This window comes from Osmia lignaria, chromosome 5 (assembly GCF_051020975.1).
Source record: "Osmia lignaria lignaria isolate PbOS001 chromosome 5, iyOsmLign1, whole genome shotgun sequence".
Classification (NCBI taxonomy): Eukaryota; Metazoa; Arthropoda; class Insecta; order Hymenoptera; family Megachilidae; genus Osmia; species Osmia lignaria.
The window spans coordinates 10,806,167-10,825,200 of record NC_135036.1 but is presented as its reverse complement, the minus strand read 5'-3'; the positions used below and the strand labels follow the sequence as shown (position 1 = coordinate 10,825,200).

The 19,034-nt window shown below is 32.4% G+C and overlaps 6 protein-coding genes across 11 annotated transcripts; 1 reads left to right on the top strand and 5 right to left on the bottom strand.

The window, feature by feature from the left end:
- Positions 1-13: 13 nt before the first annotated feature.
- On the bottom strand, positions 14-4,637 carry LOC117604710 (uncharacterized). 4 transcript variants are annotated; one of them, XM_034325088.2, is made up of 7 exons: positions 4,514-4,637; positions 4,370-4,443; positions 3,976-4,261; positions 3,238-3,737; positions 2,915-3,166; positions 1,716-2,846; positions 14-1,663 (listed from the first exon to the last, which is right to left on the bottom strand). In XM_034325088.2, the coding sequence occupies exons 3-7, from the start codon at positions 4,176-4,178 to the stop codon at positions 840-842; spliced, it is 2,910 nt and encodes a 969-aa protein (XP_034180979.2). In that variant the 5' UTR covers positions 4,179-4,261; positions 4,370-4,443; positions 4,514-4,637; the 3' UTR covers positions 14-839. The 4 variants fall into 4 exon arrangements, with proteins under 4 accessions (XP_034180979.2, XP_034180980.2, XP_034180978.2 ...); XM_034325089.2 differs by having other exon boundaries at positions 1,716-1,877; positions 1,944-2,846; positions 4,370-4,631; XM_034325087.2 differs by having other exon boundaries at positions 4,370-4,631.
- A 900-nt stretch (positions 4,638-5,537) lies between these two features.
- Positions 5,538-7,325, bottom strand: LOC117604749 (uncharacterized). Its single transcript, XM_034325171.2, has 4 exons — positions 6,646-7,325; positions 6,238-6,407; positions 5,947-6,173; positions 5,538-5,886 (listed from the first exon to the last, which is right to left on the bottom strand). Exons 1-4 carry the CDS (start codon positions 6,985-6,987, stop codon positions 5,675-5,677), a joined length of 951 nt encoding a protein of 316 aa, XP_034181062.1. The 5' UTR covers positions 6,988-7,325; the 3' UTR covers positions 5,538-5,674.
- A 148-nt stretch (positions 7,326-7,473) lies between these two features.
- Positions 7,474-11,443, bottom strand: LOC117604747 (mitogen-activated protein kinase p38b). 2 transcript variants are annotated; one of them, XM_034325167.2, is made up of 10 exons: positions 11,169-11,443; positions 10,604-10,733; positions 10,366-10,424; positions 10,118-10,259; positions 9,881-10,043; positions 9,737-9,808; positions 9,174-9,253; positions 8,357-8,435; positions 8,104-8,277; positions 7,474-8,026 (listed from the first exon to the last, which is right to left on the bottom strand). In XM_034325167.2, exons 1-10 carry the CDS (start codon positions 11,270-11,272, stop codon positions 7,947-7,949), a joined length of 1,083 nt encoding a protein of 360 aa, XP_034181058.1. In that variant the 5' UTR covers positions 11,273-11,443; the 3' UTR covers positions 7,474-7,946. The 2 variants fall into 2 exon arrangements, with proteins under 2 accessions (XP_034181058.1, XP_034181059.1); XM_034325168.2 differs by lacking the exon at positions 9,174-9,253 and adding an exon at positions 8,746-8,825.
- Positions 11,444-11,570: 127 nt separating this feature from the next.
- Positions 11,571-13,068, top strand: LOC117604748 (ATPase ASNA1 homolog). Its single transcript, XM_034325170.2, has 6 exons — positions 11,571-11,806; positions 11,873-12,081; positions 12,157-12,259; positions 12,322-12,472; positions 12,547-12,855; positions 12,929-13,068. Exons 1-6 carry the CDS (start codon positions 11,685-11,687, stop codon positions 13,046-13,048), a joined length of 1,014 nt encoding a protein of 337 aa, XP_034181061.1. The 5' UTR covers positions 11,571-11,684; the 3' UTR covers positions 13,049-13,068.
- An 81-nt stretch (positions 13,069-13,149) lies between these two features.
- Positions 13,150-15,250, bottom strand: Gcat (Glycine C-acetyltransferase). 2 transcript variants are annotated; one of them, XM_034325165.2, is made up of 7 exons: positions 15,095-15,250; positions 14,815-15,020; positions 14,468-14,754; positions 14,184-14,390; positions 13,809-14,001; positions 13,567-13,744; positions 13,150-13,489 (listed from the first exon to the last, which is right to left on the bottom strand). In XM_034325165.2, exons 1-7 carry the CDS (start codon positions 15,114-15,116, stop codon positions 13,332-13,334), a joined length of 1,251 nt encoding a protein of 416 aa, XP_034181056.2. In that variant the 5' UTR covers positions 15,117-15,250; the 3' UTR covers positions 13,150-13,331. The 2 variants fall into 2 exon arrangements, with proteins under 2 accessions (XP_034181056.2, XP_034181057.2); XM_034325166.2 differs by having other exon boundaries at positions 15,147-15,181.
- Positions 15,251-15,390: 140 nt separating this feature from the next.
- LOC117604744 (BOS complex subunit NCLN) lies at positions 15,391-18,577 on the bottom strand. Its single transcript, XM_034325164.2, has 7 exons — positions 18,094-18,577; positions 17,828-18,015; positions 17,439-17,768; positions 17,149-17,358; positions 16,662-17,066; positions 16,374-16,594; positions 15,391-16,301 (listed from the first exon to the last, which is right to left on the bottom strand). Exons 1-7 carry the CDS (start codon positions 18,266-18,268, stop codon positions 16,163-16,165), a joined length of 1,668 nt encoding a protein of 555 aa, XP_034181055.1. The 5' UTR covers positions 18,269-18,577; the 3' UTR covers positions 15,391-16,162.
- Positions 18,578-19,034: the final 457 nt, after the last annotated feature.

Sequence of the window (19,034 nt, the reverse complement as noted above, 5' to 3'; positions counted from 1 at the left end):
ATACCTATATATATATTTTAATAACGACCAGTGATACGTATTGGAGAGTACGACACTTTACTCATTAAGAAGCCAACAGTATTATCTCGGTTAACAACATGCCGATGTAATAGAGTTTGTAACTTATATAAAACACTCTCCACGATCAATCCGACGATTTTATAAGAATAACGTTGTGTTTGTTAAAGATGACACGTAACTAATAATTGGTTATTTTTTATTAAAAGAATTGTATTTAGAAACGAGAAGATACACGAATGATTAAGTGAGTAATTAAAAATATGTCCCTTGTTGATTTATTAATAATCTATATATTTCACGAGTGTTTTAGCGATCGAATTTAAACCGTTGTTGACGTAATATTTTGTAGCATGAAATGCAATTTTTCTTGCAATGTAAATGCATAATTAAGGACAACTTGAAATTGTTAGTTTATTGTACGGTATTTACATGAAACACATCAAAGAGGTATACTCAGGTTAACGAATTTAAAATAATGCTTACGCATATTCAAGTGATAAGACTCTGATAATAAAATATATCAAACATAATCTTCAACGTATGATATTATATAATATGTAAAAATAATCAACGAGGGAAAGTCAAACCTCTTTTATACTATTTTATTACAATTAAATTCCGTCGGTTGGTATTTACCGCATATATATGTATCAAACATTTGCCTTTGACTCAACGATATAAACATAATTTACTATGAGAAATTAAATAATGTGATTTTCATATAATATTCCAATTGAAAGAACGTTATACATTTTCATGTAATAAAACGAAGTTTTCTCTTCCACAACATGATTTACCATTTCTTCAATGGTATTGTGCTACTTGCGTAATTTTACACCCAAGGGAATTTTAGAATGCGGGTTATTGAAACATACACCTATGTTCGTTACATCTGCCCAATCGCTGTTTGCTTTATCTTTACAATTTTTATCACAGGTGAAATTATTATAAATTATTGATCGTTTGCGATAAGCATTATCAATTAAATTCTCGCGCTTTTTACGGAAAGCATGTTCTAGATTGGCTTCATTTGATTTTCTATTTATGCTATACGGTATACAAGTTGATCTACCACAGCTTCCAACACGTTTATCAATAGATTTCTGTGTTACGTCCATGTCCATTTTCGCAGTCAATGTCTCTTTATCTGATCTCACGACGCCTTGATTTTCATTACATTTTATTACACGAACCAGTATGGGATCCCTTTTCTGGGTACCCACAGTTATCTTATTCTGTATAGTTTGCTCGCATTTATCCGGACACACGGTATCTTCTAATTGCGGGCTGCCTTGAACTTCTACATCGCGCCTAACGAACTGCAATAATGACCCGTTTGTATAAACATCTTTACTCTCCGAAAAGGCGGAGACTTCCTTATCGACAGTTGGTGATTTCTCGTTCTCTAATTCTATATTATTTTCAAAAATCTGTGGCGTGTCTTGTTCAGTAGCAGTGGATTGAAATGCTGGCTTCTCATTTTCATCAATCATCAATGTACTCGCATCAATCTTCTGATGAAATTCTTTTACTTCACCCTCAGCATCTGACCCTAATGCCCTGATTGCATATTCTTTGATTTTGTTCATCATTTCTGTTACGTCAATCGTACATCTCCCTTTCAAGCGACAGGTGTTCTCAGCTAAAATTAATGCTCGTTAAAACATGGAAATTAAATGCTTGTATGAACTTACAATCCGTTTGCAAATCCGACGACGACGATGATTTCGTGCTAGGCGCACCTTGTTTAGAAGATAATATATTATGCAAAAGTTTTTGTAACATGAACACTGTAGTAGGATTCATTATATTGCCTGAACATGTATCTGTTCTGCAGGGGTCCATGTATTCTTGTGCTGTTGTTGGAAACATTTTACATATTAGTACAATTTTATTATTAGAGCACTGTTCTAAATGCTTACTTTCTCTTTCTACAGGTTGTCTGAAATCAATATGTCTTACACAGTGATTTATGGATCCATGAGACTTTGCTCGAGTTACAGGTATCTTCCTCCAATCGGAAATGCATGGAGCATCATCTAATCGATATCTTTCTGTGGCTACACAAGCGACGCTACGAACTTGTTGCACAGAAGTGGAGGTTCCAATTTCTGCCCTATCAGAAGATGTACTGCGACACAAATTTGCACTGGACACGCAAACCGTGCTTTGAATCCCCTTCGATGCTTTATCTATCATGTTCACAGATACTTCCTTCGATTCTGTCCTGCGAATACCTCTGGTATAATCTTTAAGTTTTTCTTTCTCTTTCTCATCAGTCTGAAGCGAAACGCAACGTGTAGTTCCATCCGATACACAGACTGTATTTTGTATCCCTACTTCACTGTAATTTACAGTGTTAACTCCTGTTTCGTTTGTTTTAGTTTCAGGAATGTCTTTAGGAGAAAACTGCGTTTCCTTCGATTCTGCTCGAATACATTGGACTTCTCGAGTACCTTGAGAAATAGGTCTTGCATTTTCCGCCAAGTTTCCTCTCGACCTTGATAACATGATTTTCAAACAAGCTTCTACAACATCACCTTGGAATTTATTTGCTGAAAGAAGATCCAGTTTGAAGACTTGTGTTTGGACCGGTATACTCGTAGATATACTATTCTTTGCAAACTCTTTTAACTCTCCTTCACACTGGACCCCTATATCCATTACTTTTTTCGCTTTTTCAACAGGTGATCTGACTGACATTGTTTCAACAATTTTACTGGTTACACTAGGACGAGGTACTTGATTTGATAAGTCTTGAAGGCTCTCAAAATCCCCAGAATTATATGTATTCTTTTTCGCATAATCGGATTCGTACGGTGCATCTATATAAAAGGAATTTCAATGGAGCTCAATATGAACTAATAATCTATTTCATTCTTTTCAGACTAACCATCTCGTGTGACCCGATCGCATCCAATACACAGTGTGTAAGTTTTACCAGAAGGATCCCTACTGTAACTGGAACAAGGAATAAAACTCTTCTGCTCGTCCATAGGCTTCTCTGAATTTCTTCCAATCTGATTATAATTTTCGGTTTCCCAACCACAAGCTGGACATTGTAAAAATGTTGGTTCATAGTTTTTATCACTCTCTCTTGTGGAGGAAGAGGGTGTGGTATCTTTGGGACCAACTACTGGATACTCTGTAGTAAGAATTGTTAAATTATATTCCTCTCATCATATCTATTCATGTATTTCTAATATTATGCTTTACCATATACAGTGGGCTCAAAATCTCTGGTAGGCACGTGGCTTGAAAGCATATTATCCTCCTTCTCTCTTAAAATGCTGTCTTTCTTTCGAAATTGTGGACAAGTAACGTATCTAATTCGTACATTTGCTCGGTTTTCATCATTTTTGTTCGCTATCGAGCCACGACGCTTCCCGCGGGTAGGTTTCTCCATAGATTTGCTTCTTCTGATGATTTCGTCGCAAGTTGTATCGGTGCACGGACGAATTCTTACGGTTTTTATTTCTGTTCTAGCTTTCTCCTTTCTCTGTGAACCCCTTACATCGTCGCTGCTCAGAGATTTGAGAACCGATGAGGTATCGTGGGTTTCTGAGGTCAATAAAATCCGACCAGAGTTCAATTTTTCTTCCTCGTTGATCACCTCCGTCAACATCTCTGCCACTATATTGTACCAGGGAAAGGGAGATGTATACTGCCTTTGTGATTGCATGAATTTGATGGTTCGTGCTTGCTCTTGCTTGTACCTGTACCGACGAAAATCATTATGTACATTTTTTTATATTATACGGACGTATCGAGTGTTCCATTTATCATAGACCACTTTCAATTTGACTGTAAAAATATGTTACTGATAAATGGAGCACCCTATATTTCACCGAACGCTGGATAATCTTTTGTCTCGAATCGAGAACAAGTTACTTTCGTTGGTGATGTTTTTTTTTGTTTTCTTTAATTTTAACAGAAACTCCGATTGTATATTACTTTTCTCTTATGATCCTGATTTGTTGCAAATAGTCATTTACGGTAAAGCCAGGTGCACCAAGAGTATCGATAATTTTTCGTAAAGCTTCATTTTTTTCACGGCAATTATGATATTCCTTGTGATACGGATTCCACAGACATGGGTGCTGCTTGTATACTTTCAAGAAATTAGTCACCAATCGCTCGTTCCATTTTGATGACATTGTTATATGTACGTGCTTTTGATAATATGCTTTTATAGAAATGTTGATTATGATACCTTGTACAATAATAATTTTACGTCTACCTGCATGGTTAAATTAATATAGAGAACAAGAATGAACTTGATTGTGCGATACATCGAACGAAAGCGTTTGTCAAGTATACAAAATAAATAGAAATTTCATGAACTTACCTGTTGTGTTACCGAATCAATGATTTACCAATTGAATCTTTTACAAGTTTTCCCTGCATTTTAATGGATGACGTCTCAAAAACAAAGGAGTTTTGTAAAATATTTGAAAATTTTGATAACTACATTGGCAAACATATAACCTACCCCGGATGCCATAATGTCGTATGCAAAGAGTGTGTGCAACTAACATAAAAATTAAAACGTTAATTAAAGTTTAATTGTAAAATTAAACCCTTTATAGTAAATAATTTCAAATTCGACTATTGCGCCATCTATACGAAAACGGCTGAAACTACTCGACAAGTAGTTTCCGCAGTTTCCTGACAGGTGGCGCTAGTATCGATGCTTTCGGGGTCCCTGGAACCCCAGATGGTATGTCGATATGCAGAGTTAAATGATGCTTCGGGGTCTCTGATACCCCAAGAATAATTTTAAAATCGACCATTGCGCCATCTATACGAAAACGGCTGAAACTACTCGACAAGTAGTTTCCGCGATTTCCCGACAGATGGCGCTAGCGGCGCTGCAGTCGGGGTCCTTGGAACCCCAATGGCAGGTCGGTGTGCAGAGTCAAACGATGCTTCGGGGTCCCTGATACCCCAAGAATATTTTTTAAAATCGACCGTTGCGCCACCTATACGAAAACGGCTGAAACTACTCGACGAGTAGTTTCCGCGATTTCCCGATAGGTGGCGCCAGTGGCGTTGCAGCCGGGGTCCCTGGCACCCCTGGTGGTAGGTCGGTATGCAGAGTCAATTGATGCTTCGGGGTCCCTGGCACCCCAGGTGGTAGGTCGGTATGTAGAGTCAATTGATGCTTCGGGGTCTCTGACACCCCAGGTGGTAGGTCGGTATGTAAAGTCAATTGATGCTACGGGGTCTCTGGCACCCCAGGTGGTAGGTCGGTATGTAGAGTCAATTGATGCTTCGGGGTCTCTGGCACCCCAGGTGGTAGGTCGGTAAATTGTCGTGTAGTTTCCACCGTTTCTGTATAGATGGCGCTAAGGTCGATTTTTAAAAATAATTTATGGCGGTATTTTTAAAATACAAGTTTGTCAAACATTTATTTTGAGAGTTAATTTATACAGCCTAATGGTCGAATTTGGAATCTTATGAGTGATTTAGGTTTGGAATAAATTATATTTAACGTGTACACACCACTAGATTATTTATTAAATTAATTTTGTAATAATACAACACAGACAAATACCAATTTAATGATGTACTGTGTATTATGGATCTTGTTTAAAATATCTGTGTGCTAAACATTTAAATATTTGACGGGTACGATAGAATTTTTTTTCACTTAAAGTGTTTGCTTGCAATCAAATTCGCAACATTGATCTGTCTTGATCATAATCACTGGCAAACCACAGTTACAAACCATTTCCTTACGAATAATTTTACATTCGCTACAATTTGACGAAGTATAACATTCCGAACAGTTTGCTTTCATATTATCGAGACGTTCTTGTGCAATTAGATCTTGTATACGTTTCTCCAGTTTAATAGCAATTTCTAAAAGTGAACATTATCTATTAGTAATGGTTTTCGTCTTACGATGTAGCATATAATTACCAAAATCTATGTTGCGTAGTTGACACGCTATATTCTTTCCAAACATATCAAACTCTTCGTAACTTTTCTTTTTCCCTTTACTATCCTCTGCAGTGAGTATATCATCTTCCAGATGTATTTGACAACTTGTACCCTTGATTTTGAAATAGGACACATCAGTTTGTGCTGCGTGTTCTGTATTAATACTTCTCCTGCTATTACTCCCAACATCAGTTTTAGTTACTTTCCTAAGCAGAGATTGTTATAATAAACTTCTTTCCACAATAGTATTATAAGAACAAAACAAATTACTTGGCATGTGCGCGAGATTTAGTTAAGTAGGATATATCACAATGACAATTTGCATAGGGACAAATACAGTCTCTTCCTGGTGTATCTAATTCCATCGAAGTCGAACGGGTTAATTGCTTATTTGTTTCTTCACGATAATCGTTAAATACATCTTTTTTATCATGACTTATCTAAATATGATATATATATATATATATATAAATTAATTTAAATTAATAAAATTTACAAAATTACATACACTTGTATATTATTTGTAAAACGATACATGTATATATGTTACAATAAATAAGATATAACTTAATATAATATACAAACTAGTTAATTTACTTGTTCTTTGTATTTAAAAAAATAATATGAAATCTTTGCATAAGCTCTTATATGTACATTCTTATTATGTAAATCCTATACCTTCCAGAAATCATTTATACAATCCTGTGTTATAAATGGAAAAAACAGTTGATGTATTATTGGAAACCAACTTGCTGTTGGTTTATAAAACTTTTCGCAAGATATTGCTGCACCGATTTTAGACAATTCATAACAATATTGAGCTTTTATGTAAGTGATTCTTTTGATACAATCACAGACTGTCAAACCACAGATATTCATGTGATCCACAATATTTTTGTATGCTTTGTAGCGAGAAAGTTTATCTTTAAAATTAGGATGCAAAGGATTCCTTAAACACTCATGTTCGCTATAAAGAGTTACTAATTTCAAAGTTTCGTGTTCAGTCCAAACAATTGGCATGATAGACTGCTCCAATCAATAATCAGGTTATTTAACCCTCCATTTGTAAAGATAACATCACTTACATATTATTAAGATTTTGTATATGTGTCTTGAATTCATATTAAAATCGGTTGCGAAAATTTTTCTATTAAAAGAATGCAGTGGAAGTATTATGTTTGAATTATGCATTATATGTATATGAATTTTTAAATTACTAAAATTTAGAAAAGTACACCAAAAAAAATTGAAACAATACATGAAGTATACAATGAATCTCTTTAACTATTGACTTCTGCCATAATTATTTTTGTAATTAATATGATACAATGAAAATAAAAATTAATAAAACTGATGGTTTAAATTGTGAATAATAAATATACAAAGATCAAAAAATTATTCAGCCATGTTTTTTGTTAAAAACATCAATATAACAAATAAAATTACTTTTAATTACTATTTGAAAAAATAAGATCATTTATTATTATAAATTCGATGTAATATGTCCTCTACTATAGACTAGAACCAGTAGCGAATAAAACAAAATTTGAAGTTCTGAAGCTAGTACTTTAATATAAAATTATTTCCTTTCTTTCTATTGAGCAATACGATTTTGTAAAAAAATACTGTTTGCCTTCGGAAATAATACCATAATTTCTGAATTTATATTCGTATTGAAATTGTAGCTTGAAATCGTTTAAACATGCAACAATAATTGTCACATTTTTAATGGATGTATAATTTACGTTTAAAGTGAAAAATATTAGCATTTCTTGTATCATACGTCATTAACAAAAATATACATTTTGCCTCTAATACAAATAAGTTTGCATGAATAATTATGTTACCTATGTAACATCATATTATATACAATTACATTTGTTGTGTATAACAATTTTACATATCTTTATACTTGTTTGTTGTTAATATTATCCTACTGTGCTTACATCTATATTGTTACTTGTGTTACCAACAGAATTTTATGAAGTAGATTCAATTGGTGAAGACATTGCAGGTAGCTGTTGAGGTACAAAGTTTATAACTTCATGATAAACAAGTTCTAAAAATAATTATTTTTCATTATTTTTATATGAAATTGAATTAATTATAAAAACTATGTAGAGTGGTATTTCAGACCTTTCCAGTTTTCAACTGGTAAATCCATATCTTCAAAACTCTGATCATATGGCAAAGACACTGGTTCATCTGTTGGATCAGCATACTGTGCAAGATATGGATGAGCTAAAGCTTGTTCTGCTGTAATTCGTTTTTCAGCGTCTAATTCTAACATTAATTCGAGTAAATCTATAGCTGAAAAGTAATAGAAAATGCATTAAATTTATGTTCATTATAATAAGTAAAAACTTAAATTTTTTAATTCTACAGTTACCTAAAGGATCAGCTCCTCGAAAAACATCTTTGAAATTCTTTTTCTTTAATGGAGGTAAACTTTGTATATAATTTCGTGCCTAAAACAATATTTTCACTTGTCATTTCAGTGTTTTACATTTTTTTTGAAGTTATATAAATCATGAAAGAGTTGGTAATTTGCTTCATTTCAATATGCCATTATATTACTGCTTATAGCACGTACTTTTATTTGCAGTTAATGCATGTAATATAAAACTCAAAGCAAAATCATGATTAGTATATTGTATTAAAAATAAATAAGAAATGTACAAAATGTAAGAAAAATTTCATAATTCACAGAAGAATTTAATTTGAAAAATACCGAACAATATTATAAAAAATATTTATTTTAAAAATCAAAAAAATTACCTCTTGGCTGGTAATTTTGCTTAAAGTTTCTTCTGTGGGTGTACCACAGAGTACTAAGACTCGTGTTAGATGATCAATGTCTGCTTAAAGTTAAGGTATGTTTAAAGCATAATTCATTATATACAATTAAACAAAATTTGAATCGGTCCAGAACTGCCCTTGTTTGAAGCAATAATGTCATTCCAGAGAAAAATACAAACAGTAAAAGTGGAGTACATAAAAATAACACACGCTAGGTGAGTTTATAAAAACACAATTTCTTCATTAGAATCACGTCTAACAAAAGGCTATTAATTAAGAAAACGTGTAAAAAATGTGTATGTAACATGCAAAGCATTTAAACCGCAAGAATGTAACAAATGTGCAGCATGCGATAATAGAATCTGTTATACATTTTGTTATTAAACAATTATTTGAAAATTACTTACCGATTCGGATGATATTTTTTGCATAAACTCGTCTCGCGGAGTACCCAGTATTTCCATTATTAAGTTCAGTTGATGTATATCTGCTCTTGCTAAGGTTCCACCACACCTTTTTCTACTTTCACTAAGTACTTTAGTTATTACGGCTAATGATATGATTTTATGCATTAAAGCATATTAAAAAACGTACACACATATATATATATATATATATCCTTTTTCTTTAAAAAAAAAAAAAGTAAATTTCTTTCGTTATTGAATTAAAACTAAATGAATGCAATTTGTGCCAAATGATAAATAAAATATAAGGTATTAAGCTATTAGCACTGAAAAATGTTAAAGCAAAAAAGAAGCCATGTAGAGCCTTAGCAAAAAGCGTATTTTTTATGTCTGAGATGGTTAAAGATTCGTGATATTCCGTTCATATAATTATGAACAAATTTATACGTATACAAATATGATATAAATTAAATTGATATGAATTAAATGGAAAGCACAAACATTGATTACGATTATTGAGTACCAGTATTTAACAAGATTAGAAGGCATGATTATAAAAAGGATACGATCTGTACCGGGAAATAACGTTCGTCTTGTTAATAATTCAGCCATTATACATCCAACTGACCAAATATCAACTAAAAATTAGAATTATTTTAGTATGTTACTAGTTAACAATTAGTTGTTGTTAAGAGCTATAATCAAACTACCTGTTTGATTATAGTGCATCCAATTAAGCATAATTTCTGGAGCCCTATACCATCTAGTTGCGACATAACCAGTCATTTCATTCTCTGTAGGCCTGGCTAATCCAAAATCTAAAATTTTTAACTCACAATCCTCATTTACAGCTATGTTAGAGGGTTTCAGGTCCTAAACAGTACAAATCAGTTAAAATATTTGTATTATATTCAATTATTACAATATAATAATTCGTATTACTTTACCCTGTGTATTATGCCTGCTGAATGAATATACTTAAGACCACGAAGAATTTGATACACAAGAAACTGTACATGATCATTGGAAAGCGTTTGTGTCCTTACAATATTATTGAGATCTGCACCCATCAAATGTGTAACTAAATATCTATTAAAAGCATATGATATTACTAGAACATGATAATCAAAATTGTAAACATTTTTATCTGTTAAGCAGCAAATAAAATCATGGGATAGTTTAGTGAAATACATACACGTGTTGGAAATCTTCCAATGATGAGGATGGATGAAATACATCTAGTAGACCAATCACCTATAATAAATTAAGATGACTAGCATTAATAGTACTTTAACAATAATTAACACAGATGCAGAATATAGGTGGTTTTAATTTCAATTGCCAAGACAAAGTACTTCTTCAATGCTTTCATTTTCTACAATGCCAACATTAAAAATATATTATACATATATAATCCATTTTTGTTGACTTACATTTTCATGATTCATATGTTTCAACATACGAAGCTCTCTGTATGTACGTTTTGCATGTACAGCTGACTGGAATGGTCTAGCTAACTTTTTAATTGCTACTTTCTGGTCAGTTTTAGTGTCAACTGCTGAACTGCAAAATATTAAATAACATTCAATAAACGATATGAATCATAAAATGAAATTATAGATTTCGCGACATTCACATTCTTGGAAAAGCATTGTCAAATGTTCTAATTATAGTTTGTTAAACGATATAGAACGCGATGATGCGCTCACAAGGTTTGCCGCAATTCCTGATTTACAATTAATAATTGACCGCAAAATATAATTCGCGGGAAAAATAGTTCAGATTTTTAAACGATAGAATGAAACAATAGAAATGTCAAGGTTGCCAACGGTTCACGGTCACAGCTAAATATCGAATTAATTAGAATCGATAGAACAGGTTTATTGAAACATTGCAGATAAATTATAAGAATCGCGTCAACCTGAAAAATTCTTGACGCTATAATAATCATTATGCAATTCATTGATGGTAATTTTAATTATGATCCTCTTTCCTTACCACACTTGACCGTAAGCTCCTGATCCTACTGGAGTGAGCATTTGATACCGTTCCGGAACCTCCCATTCGGTCCGATTTATTTCAATTTTATGAAACTGCGGCATGCTATGTGCAATTTTCTACTCACGCTAATCAAGAAAATTCACAATAGCATTAACAAAATCACAAAAAATTTGAACTAGCGTTTCAGAGCGTAGTTTACAGGCACTTTGACCATTTCCAAATTAGCCTACTATTAAAAACCACTACATCCATCGTGTGTAGTAGCAGTGACTACAGATGTAGAAGACTGGACATGCCTTTGTTTTCGAGGGGTCATAATTTAAGGGGTCCCAGACAACCCCATTGTTTATCCCTTTGACTATATATCTAGGTATATAGTCAAAGCATTTATCTATTCAGTGAATTGAACGGTTCATGGTATAATTTTTCTGTTCTTCTGTGTCATCCTCGTTACTAGCTACGTTAATAAATGACGTGTTAAAATTATTCGAGACATTTTTCTCGTGTATCATTATGAATATAAATGACAGTGAACCGATCGAATATGAACCTTCGATTAGGAATGTGATCGAGCAACGATCTTTGCGATGGATATTTGTCGGTGGCAAAGGTGGAGTTGGTAAAACAACCTGCAGGTACATATAACCTCTGCATATTGTTTATTACTTGTTACAGATGTTCTAATGAACTTTATTTTTCAGTTGTTCGTTGGCTGTGCAATTGTCGAAAGTCAGGGAAAATGTACTTATCATTTCAACCGATCCAGCGCACAATATTTCCGATGCGTTTGATCAAAAATTTAGTAAAATTCCGACGAAAGTAAAAGGTTTTGATAATCTCTTTGCTATGGAAATAGATCCCAATGTTGGTATCACAGAACTACCCGAGGAATATTTTGAGAATGAAGCAGGTATCTCTCTTTTTATGAGTTATGAATTTTTATGTGCGATTAAGAACTGATTTACTTAACTACTTCATACAACAGTTCTAGGAGGAGAAGCAATGAGATTAAGTAAAAGTATAATGCAAGAAATTGTGGGGGCATTTCCTGGAATTGATGAAGCAATGAGTTATGCAGAAGTTATGAAGTTAGTAATAAATTATTTAACTCAGACTACATAGATACTTAACATTTTGATTTTATCTTTAGGCTTGTTAAGGGAATGAACTTTTCTGTTGTTGTCTTTGATACTGCTCCAACTGGTCATACTTTAAGACTACTATCATTTCCACAAGTAGTAGAAAAAGGATTGGGAAAACTGATGCGTTTAAAAATGAAAATTAGCCCTTTCATTACACGGGTACATGAAATAATTCAGTATGAAGTACATACTAATTTAAAGTGTACTTTAATTTTAAATCTATTCAATTTCAGATAAGTTCATTATTGGGCATGACAGATTTCAATGTAGATACATTTTGCAATAAAATAGAGGAAATGCTTATTGTTATTCGGCAAGTTAATGAACAATTTAGAAATCCTGATCAGACAACATTTATTTGCGTATGCATAGCAGAGTTCTTGTCACTTTATGAAACGGAAAGGCTTGTACAGGAATTAACAAAATGTGGCATTGATACTCATAATATTATAGTGAATCAATTATTGTTTTTGAAGGAAGGGGATGCACCTTGTAGACTCTGCTTTGCTAGGCATAAAATACAAGATAAATATTTGGAACAGGTAACAGGAGGATCCTTTAGTCTTATTTAAATGTAGAAATAATATAAATTAATTAAATAACTTGTTTTTCTAGATAATGGATCTTTATGAAGATTTTCACATTACCCGACTTCCTTTATTAGAAAGGGAAGTTCGTGGAGTTCAACAAGTCAAAGAATTTTCTGAAAATCTTGTGAAACCGTACAAACCTTAACGTCTATACATATAATTAACGTTTAATAAGAATGTATAACTTTACTTCTAATCAAAAATTTTTCTAACTAAAAAGTCTTATACATTGCAAAATTTATATAAAAGGTAATATTTTTATTTATGATATTTAATAAGAACATTTTCCTCTGCATGTATGAAGATATTTGCTTTGGTGTCTGTACACATTAAACACTACTTGAGCAACATTGTGTAAATTTTATTTTTATATATGCCACTAGTTTTACCAACAATTTCTATTTTCGTGTGTGAACTGTAAAATATTTTTAGCAAATAATTTCAAGTTCTTTTCCGATATGTATAAATGCACTCATGGCGTGTTCTATGTCCTTTTGTGAATGTGCAGCACTAATCTGAACACGTATACGTGCCTTGTCTTTTGGTACTACAGGATAACTGAAACCAATAACATAAATTCCCCTCTCTGAAAAATGTAATAATTCGTAAATTTAGAAAATGTTATTAGTTTTCGTTAGAATTTTAATATTGTAAAGTATTAACCAATCATCTTATCAGCAAATTCAGTGGCTAATCTTGCATCACCTATCATAACAGGACAAATAGGATGATTGTCACCATTAATTGTGAAACCTGCTGCTTTCATACCGTTTCTAAACAAATTGGTGTTATTTCGTAATTGATCCAAGAACTCTGTAGAGTTTGTTATTAAATCCATGACCTGTACATAATATAGGATATGATATGATTGTGTAAAAAAGATAAATAACGTTTTTCTAGCGCACCTTACTTGCTGACGCGACTACAGGAGGAGGCAATGAATTCGAAAATAAATATGGCCTGCTGCGTTGCCTTAACAAATTAATCAGTTCTTTTATACCAGTTGTATAACCACCTGCTGCTCCACCAAGAGCTTTGCCCAATGTTGAATTTATAATGTCGATGCTTCCCAATTGATTAAAATATTCTTCTGTACCCCTATAAATAAATTACTCCTAAAATTATTGTTCCTAGAAATCTTTAAATTACAATATAATTGTTCATATACCAAGGTATCCATAGCAATATAATTGATAAGTATATGAATTAGGAATATAAGAAGCTTTAAAACATAAAAGATTTGTATCAATAAAAGATATTATTAATACATATACCAATACCTTCCAGTTTTTCCGAAGAAACCAGTTGCATGACAGTCATCGACAAAAGTAAGAGCATTATATTTCTTTGCAAGCTGAACAATTTGTGGCAATGGTGCAACAGTGCCATCCATAGAAAAGACACCATCTGTTGCGATGAGACGTAAACGAGAAGACATGCTATCTTGAAGTTTATTTTCTAAATCTACCATGTCCCTGTGCTTGTATCTTCACAAAGTATAATTTAAACAGTTTTTTTTATTTAGATTAACTAACTACCAGATGTATTCAGCAATTTCACTCACCTATATTTTTTTGCCTTACATAATCTAATACCATCAATGATAGATGCATGATTAAGTTCATCGCTTAAAACTGCATCTTCAGGTGTCAACAATGTTTCAAAGAGTCCAGCATTTGCATCAAAACAAGATGCATAGAGAATGGCAGCTTCTCTGCCATGAAATTGAGCAATTTTCTCTTCTAATTCTACGTGAATCTCTTGAGTGCCACATATGAATCTTACAGAACTCAATCCAGCTCCATATTTATCCAGAGCAACTTTTGCTGCTGAAATGACTTCCTTGTTATCCTAGAAATGAAATTAATCAATATAATATAAATTCAGTATTTCTATTATTTCTATACTTACTGCTAAGCCTAAATAATTATTTGCACAAAAATTGAGAGCTTTTATTCCATTTGTTAGTGTAATTCGTGTTCGTTGAGGTGAAGCGATTATTCGTTCATTTTTCCAAGTACCAGCTGCTTTTATTGCATTCAACTCTGGCTTTATACACTCTGCCAAAAGACTCATAGGCTTTTGTAATATCCATTTTTTATTCTGGAGTTTAAAACCTGTTAAAATATTAAATGATTTAGTACAATATTCTTGTTAATAATTGTTCTTAAAAAAATAAATGAAACGGTACTTTTATTAATAGTAAAATTCATATTTTGTAGATGTTACAATATGTAGTATACCTCAACAAATGCTGAATCGTTCTGAAGAAGAGAAAGGAAATAATGAACTAGTCAAACCTGTTTAGAAGTATAATGATCTTCAATCACAGCATGATTTTCTATAACATGATTTGGATATTATCTTTCAAGTAGAAGTCAAATCGAAGGACATTTTCAGTTTTATTTTACAACCTTTTTACATTTTATTTAAATAATTTCTAATAAATATTCATCATAATTTATTATTTAAATAATTTATGTCTTAAGTTGCTTTGCCTTATCTAACAAATGTTCTCACAGTATCGGTATCTAGTAATTAATTTTTCGCGTATTCTAACAAAAGAATCTGCTTTGTAAGCATCTTGTTTCTATTAGGTAATACTACCCGTTTATTATCATCTTATATTATTATTACTGAATTACATTCATTCATACAAGAAACAATGTTTAGAAGTAGATTACAGTGTGAATATTGCATATTATAATATAAATACAGTAGTGACTACTTAGTAGGTATACTAAAAGAAATATTCAGCCTGCATTTTAACAAAATTAGCAACCTATTATTCTATGTATAATTTGAAATTTTTACTTTTATTACTAGATATATGTTAGATGTTCTGAATCTGTGTTTATACTAAAATTTTCCAGTCTTTTTTATCATAAATTGCATTCTGAAATCTCACTATTTGGTCTGTTATAACTTGGTCTTAATTATCACGTACTTTTAAGCAGTAATTTATCAAAAAACGTGAATTGACAATTTATTAATAGTTTTATATAATACTATTTATAATATTATTTGCATTGCTTTTATCGAGAGCAAAGGTAAAAGGCCAAACACTTTACCGAAATTAATAACGATATAACTTTTATAAATATCTACGATACAATATGTCTAAATGAAGAATAATATGAAGAAAATTAATGTACATACAATTCTGTTTGATTTTCAATTTATACTTGTAACATTTGTTATTAAAGATTTGATGTGAATTTTTTACAATGCAATAAATTTGTTATGTTTTTATATAAATTCACGATGTTTTATTTTTAATTGAGAAGCGAGTCGCTAGAGAATATGCACGAGGGAAATTGTGTACGATTGCATAAACAATTCCCAAGTATATAATAATGGCAATTGTTAGAAAGAGATCAAACACAGCTGGCTTAACACTGAAACGTAATAAATAATATTATCCACAAGGAATTTTACCAATAATGATGATATGAGATTGTAAAATTTACCTGTACACGTTTAGCATAGCTTTTGTAACGTCATAAAATACAAACTCAGGGTCCTGTTTATCAGGACTGTGTAAGGTAACTTTGACATCACCAAGATACCTAGCCATCCCCTCTTTTAATGTACCAACTAATATGTTATTTTTGTCTGCTAATAATGGAGCAGCTCTTGGTTGGGAGGCTAAATAATTAAACCATAACGATAACGACTCCTTAGATACATCCTAAAAAAAGTAAACTGTAATAGATAAAAGTACATATATTTTTTTCTAATTTAAAAAAGAAACGTACTAATGGTTCAGTGAAGATTTGACTAGAACTTAAATTATATATATGCCTTGCCAATGCCTCTGAAACTACTTGCGTATGTTTATACAACTTATCTATCTGTCCTGTTTGTACAACATCTAAGATTGTTGCTCTAATTGGATCTTCGTGACTTTTCAAAGTAGATAACGTTGTTGCTGGTAATCTACGAATGCTGTATCTTTCGTGTTCCCAAGCTAAAGTTTCTTCGGCCAGATTAATTTTTTTATGTACACCTTCAACGGAGGTAGTGTTCAATGATTCGGATACAGCTTTAAGTTCTTTGCAAAAGAGACCACCCGTAGAATTTTCTTTCGGCGGTTTTGAAACGTGAATGTAAAGATTATCGCTGGTAGATACCGTATCGAGACAAATTACATAAGCTGCATCCTATAAAAACAAATATTTAATTATTCATAGAGACAATCTTAAAATCTAATACAGTAATGAATATTTTTTAAATATATATTACTTGTATTATGGAGCCTTCAAGGCCATCCAATTGATCTTCTAACCATTTTTTACTACCTTGGTAATTCAGCTTGCCAGCACCAGTTATAATGAAAATAAGATTGTACTGAGGTCTTGATCTACTAGTAGAATATAAAATAGAGAATAATCTTGCTATTTCCAATAACATGGCTACTCCAGATGCATTACTGTCTGCTCCAAAAGACAACTCCTATTTGTTAATAACAGTATATATATTATTTTTTTTCAAAATCCTTAGCTGTGCAGAAGAAACAATCAATATTTACTTACAGGTGCAACTCCAGCACTATCATAATGGGTTACCAAAGCTATTGTTGGTAATTTCTCTTCAGCTCCTGTGCCAGTTAACTTTCCATGTAAAGTAGCCACTTTCACATCTGTTTTAGCAAGTGCTTGTCCAGTTGGTACAACTACTTGATAACCACTAGCAGATACAGAGTTAAACATGGCTTCAGCTGCTGAGCCAGCTTTCTCATCGGTAATAAATCCATTTGAAAGATCATCCAAAATAGTTTGAAGGTCTGGATGCCATGGAGTAAAATATACTGGAATTGTTGTCTCTGGTCCAAACAGCATGGTTTCTTCCAAGCTCATAATATGCTAAAATACAAAGGTACATTGTAATAAAGTAATTCAAACTAAAGTCAAATTCAATCAACCTGTTTCTCCTCTGGCGTCAAATCAGTGATTTTTTGTGGTAAAACTACTATCAAACCTCCAGCCTTCTGTTTGATTGAATTAAACAAAGTTGGTGTAAGATCTAAGGCTTTTGTAACAATACAGTGTCTGGAGGTACTCCATCCTGTAAGAGACCTTGCTTCCAAGGAAATTGGAGCGCTACGGCAACCTTAATAAAAATTATGTAAATTGAATTATAATAACATTTCAATAAAGTGTAAATGTGAAAAGAGAAATTTTTTTTTACCGTGCGGTACACCGTGCAAGTCATACTGATGCATCCGATGTACGGGGAATTCGTGCGATGCGGCAACTGGGTTAACCGGAGAGATAATAATGAAAATCGGTAAGATTATCAATAAATAATACGGCAGATAACCTCGCCATAATTCGGCGAAACTATCGCATTCCTCCAACCACATATTTGGTTCCAATCGTTTTTAGTAAATCAAATTCCAAAGTTCTTAATTATTCTCATTGACCTATTACCATGCGACGAGCTGCCTTCGACCAATTCGTATTCCTGCTCTATAAACTCAGCAATGATTATGATCCAACAAGACTGGATATACCTTCGTTTTTGAGGGGTCGTAAATGTGGGGTCTCGAGAACGAGCATCGCCTCCTTTATCCTATTATAACAGATTACTTCAAAATATCAACGTTACCAGATGAAAGCTTCATTATGAAGCCTCTAGTGGTATCATACTTTGCAATCAATTGCAAAGTTAAATCGCCTATGAAAAATAATCTCATATTTGATAAATCAAAGTAAACGCAAAATTTGTATTTTACAAAGACTGCCCAAAATCAAATTTTTTTAATACGACTGTAGCGCCATCTATATACAAATGTCTCAAACTACTTAACGAGTTACCGATAGATTTTCAAGAGTAACACTAGCGCCATCTATTCGAAAGTTGCGGAAACTAATCGTCGAATAGTTTGAGCCGTCCGTGTATAGATGGCGCCACGATCGCCGTTGGGCGGTCTTTTTAAAATACAAGTTTTGTGTTGATTTTAAATAATTTTTAAAAAGCAAAATCAAAGGGAAACAAAATTCTTTTCTTTCAGTTATATAACCCTAAATGAAATATAAGATAGACTGCTCATCTAACATATTTTTTTTTCTCATAAATTCGGATGAATTTATTTACCGAACTTGGATACAAAACGAAAATCCCTAACT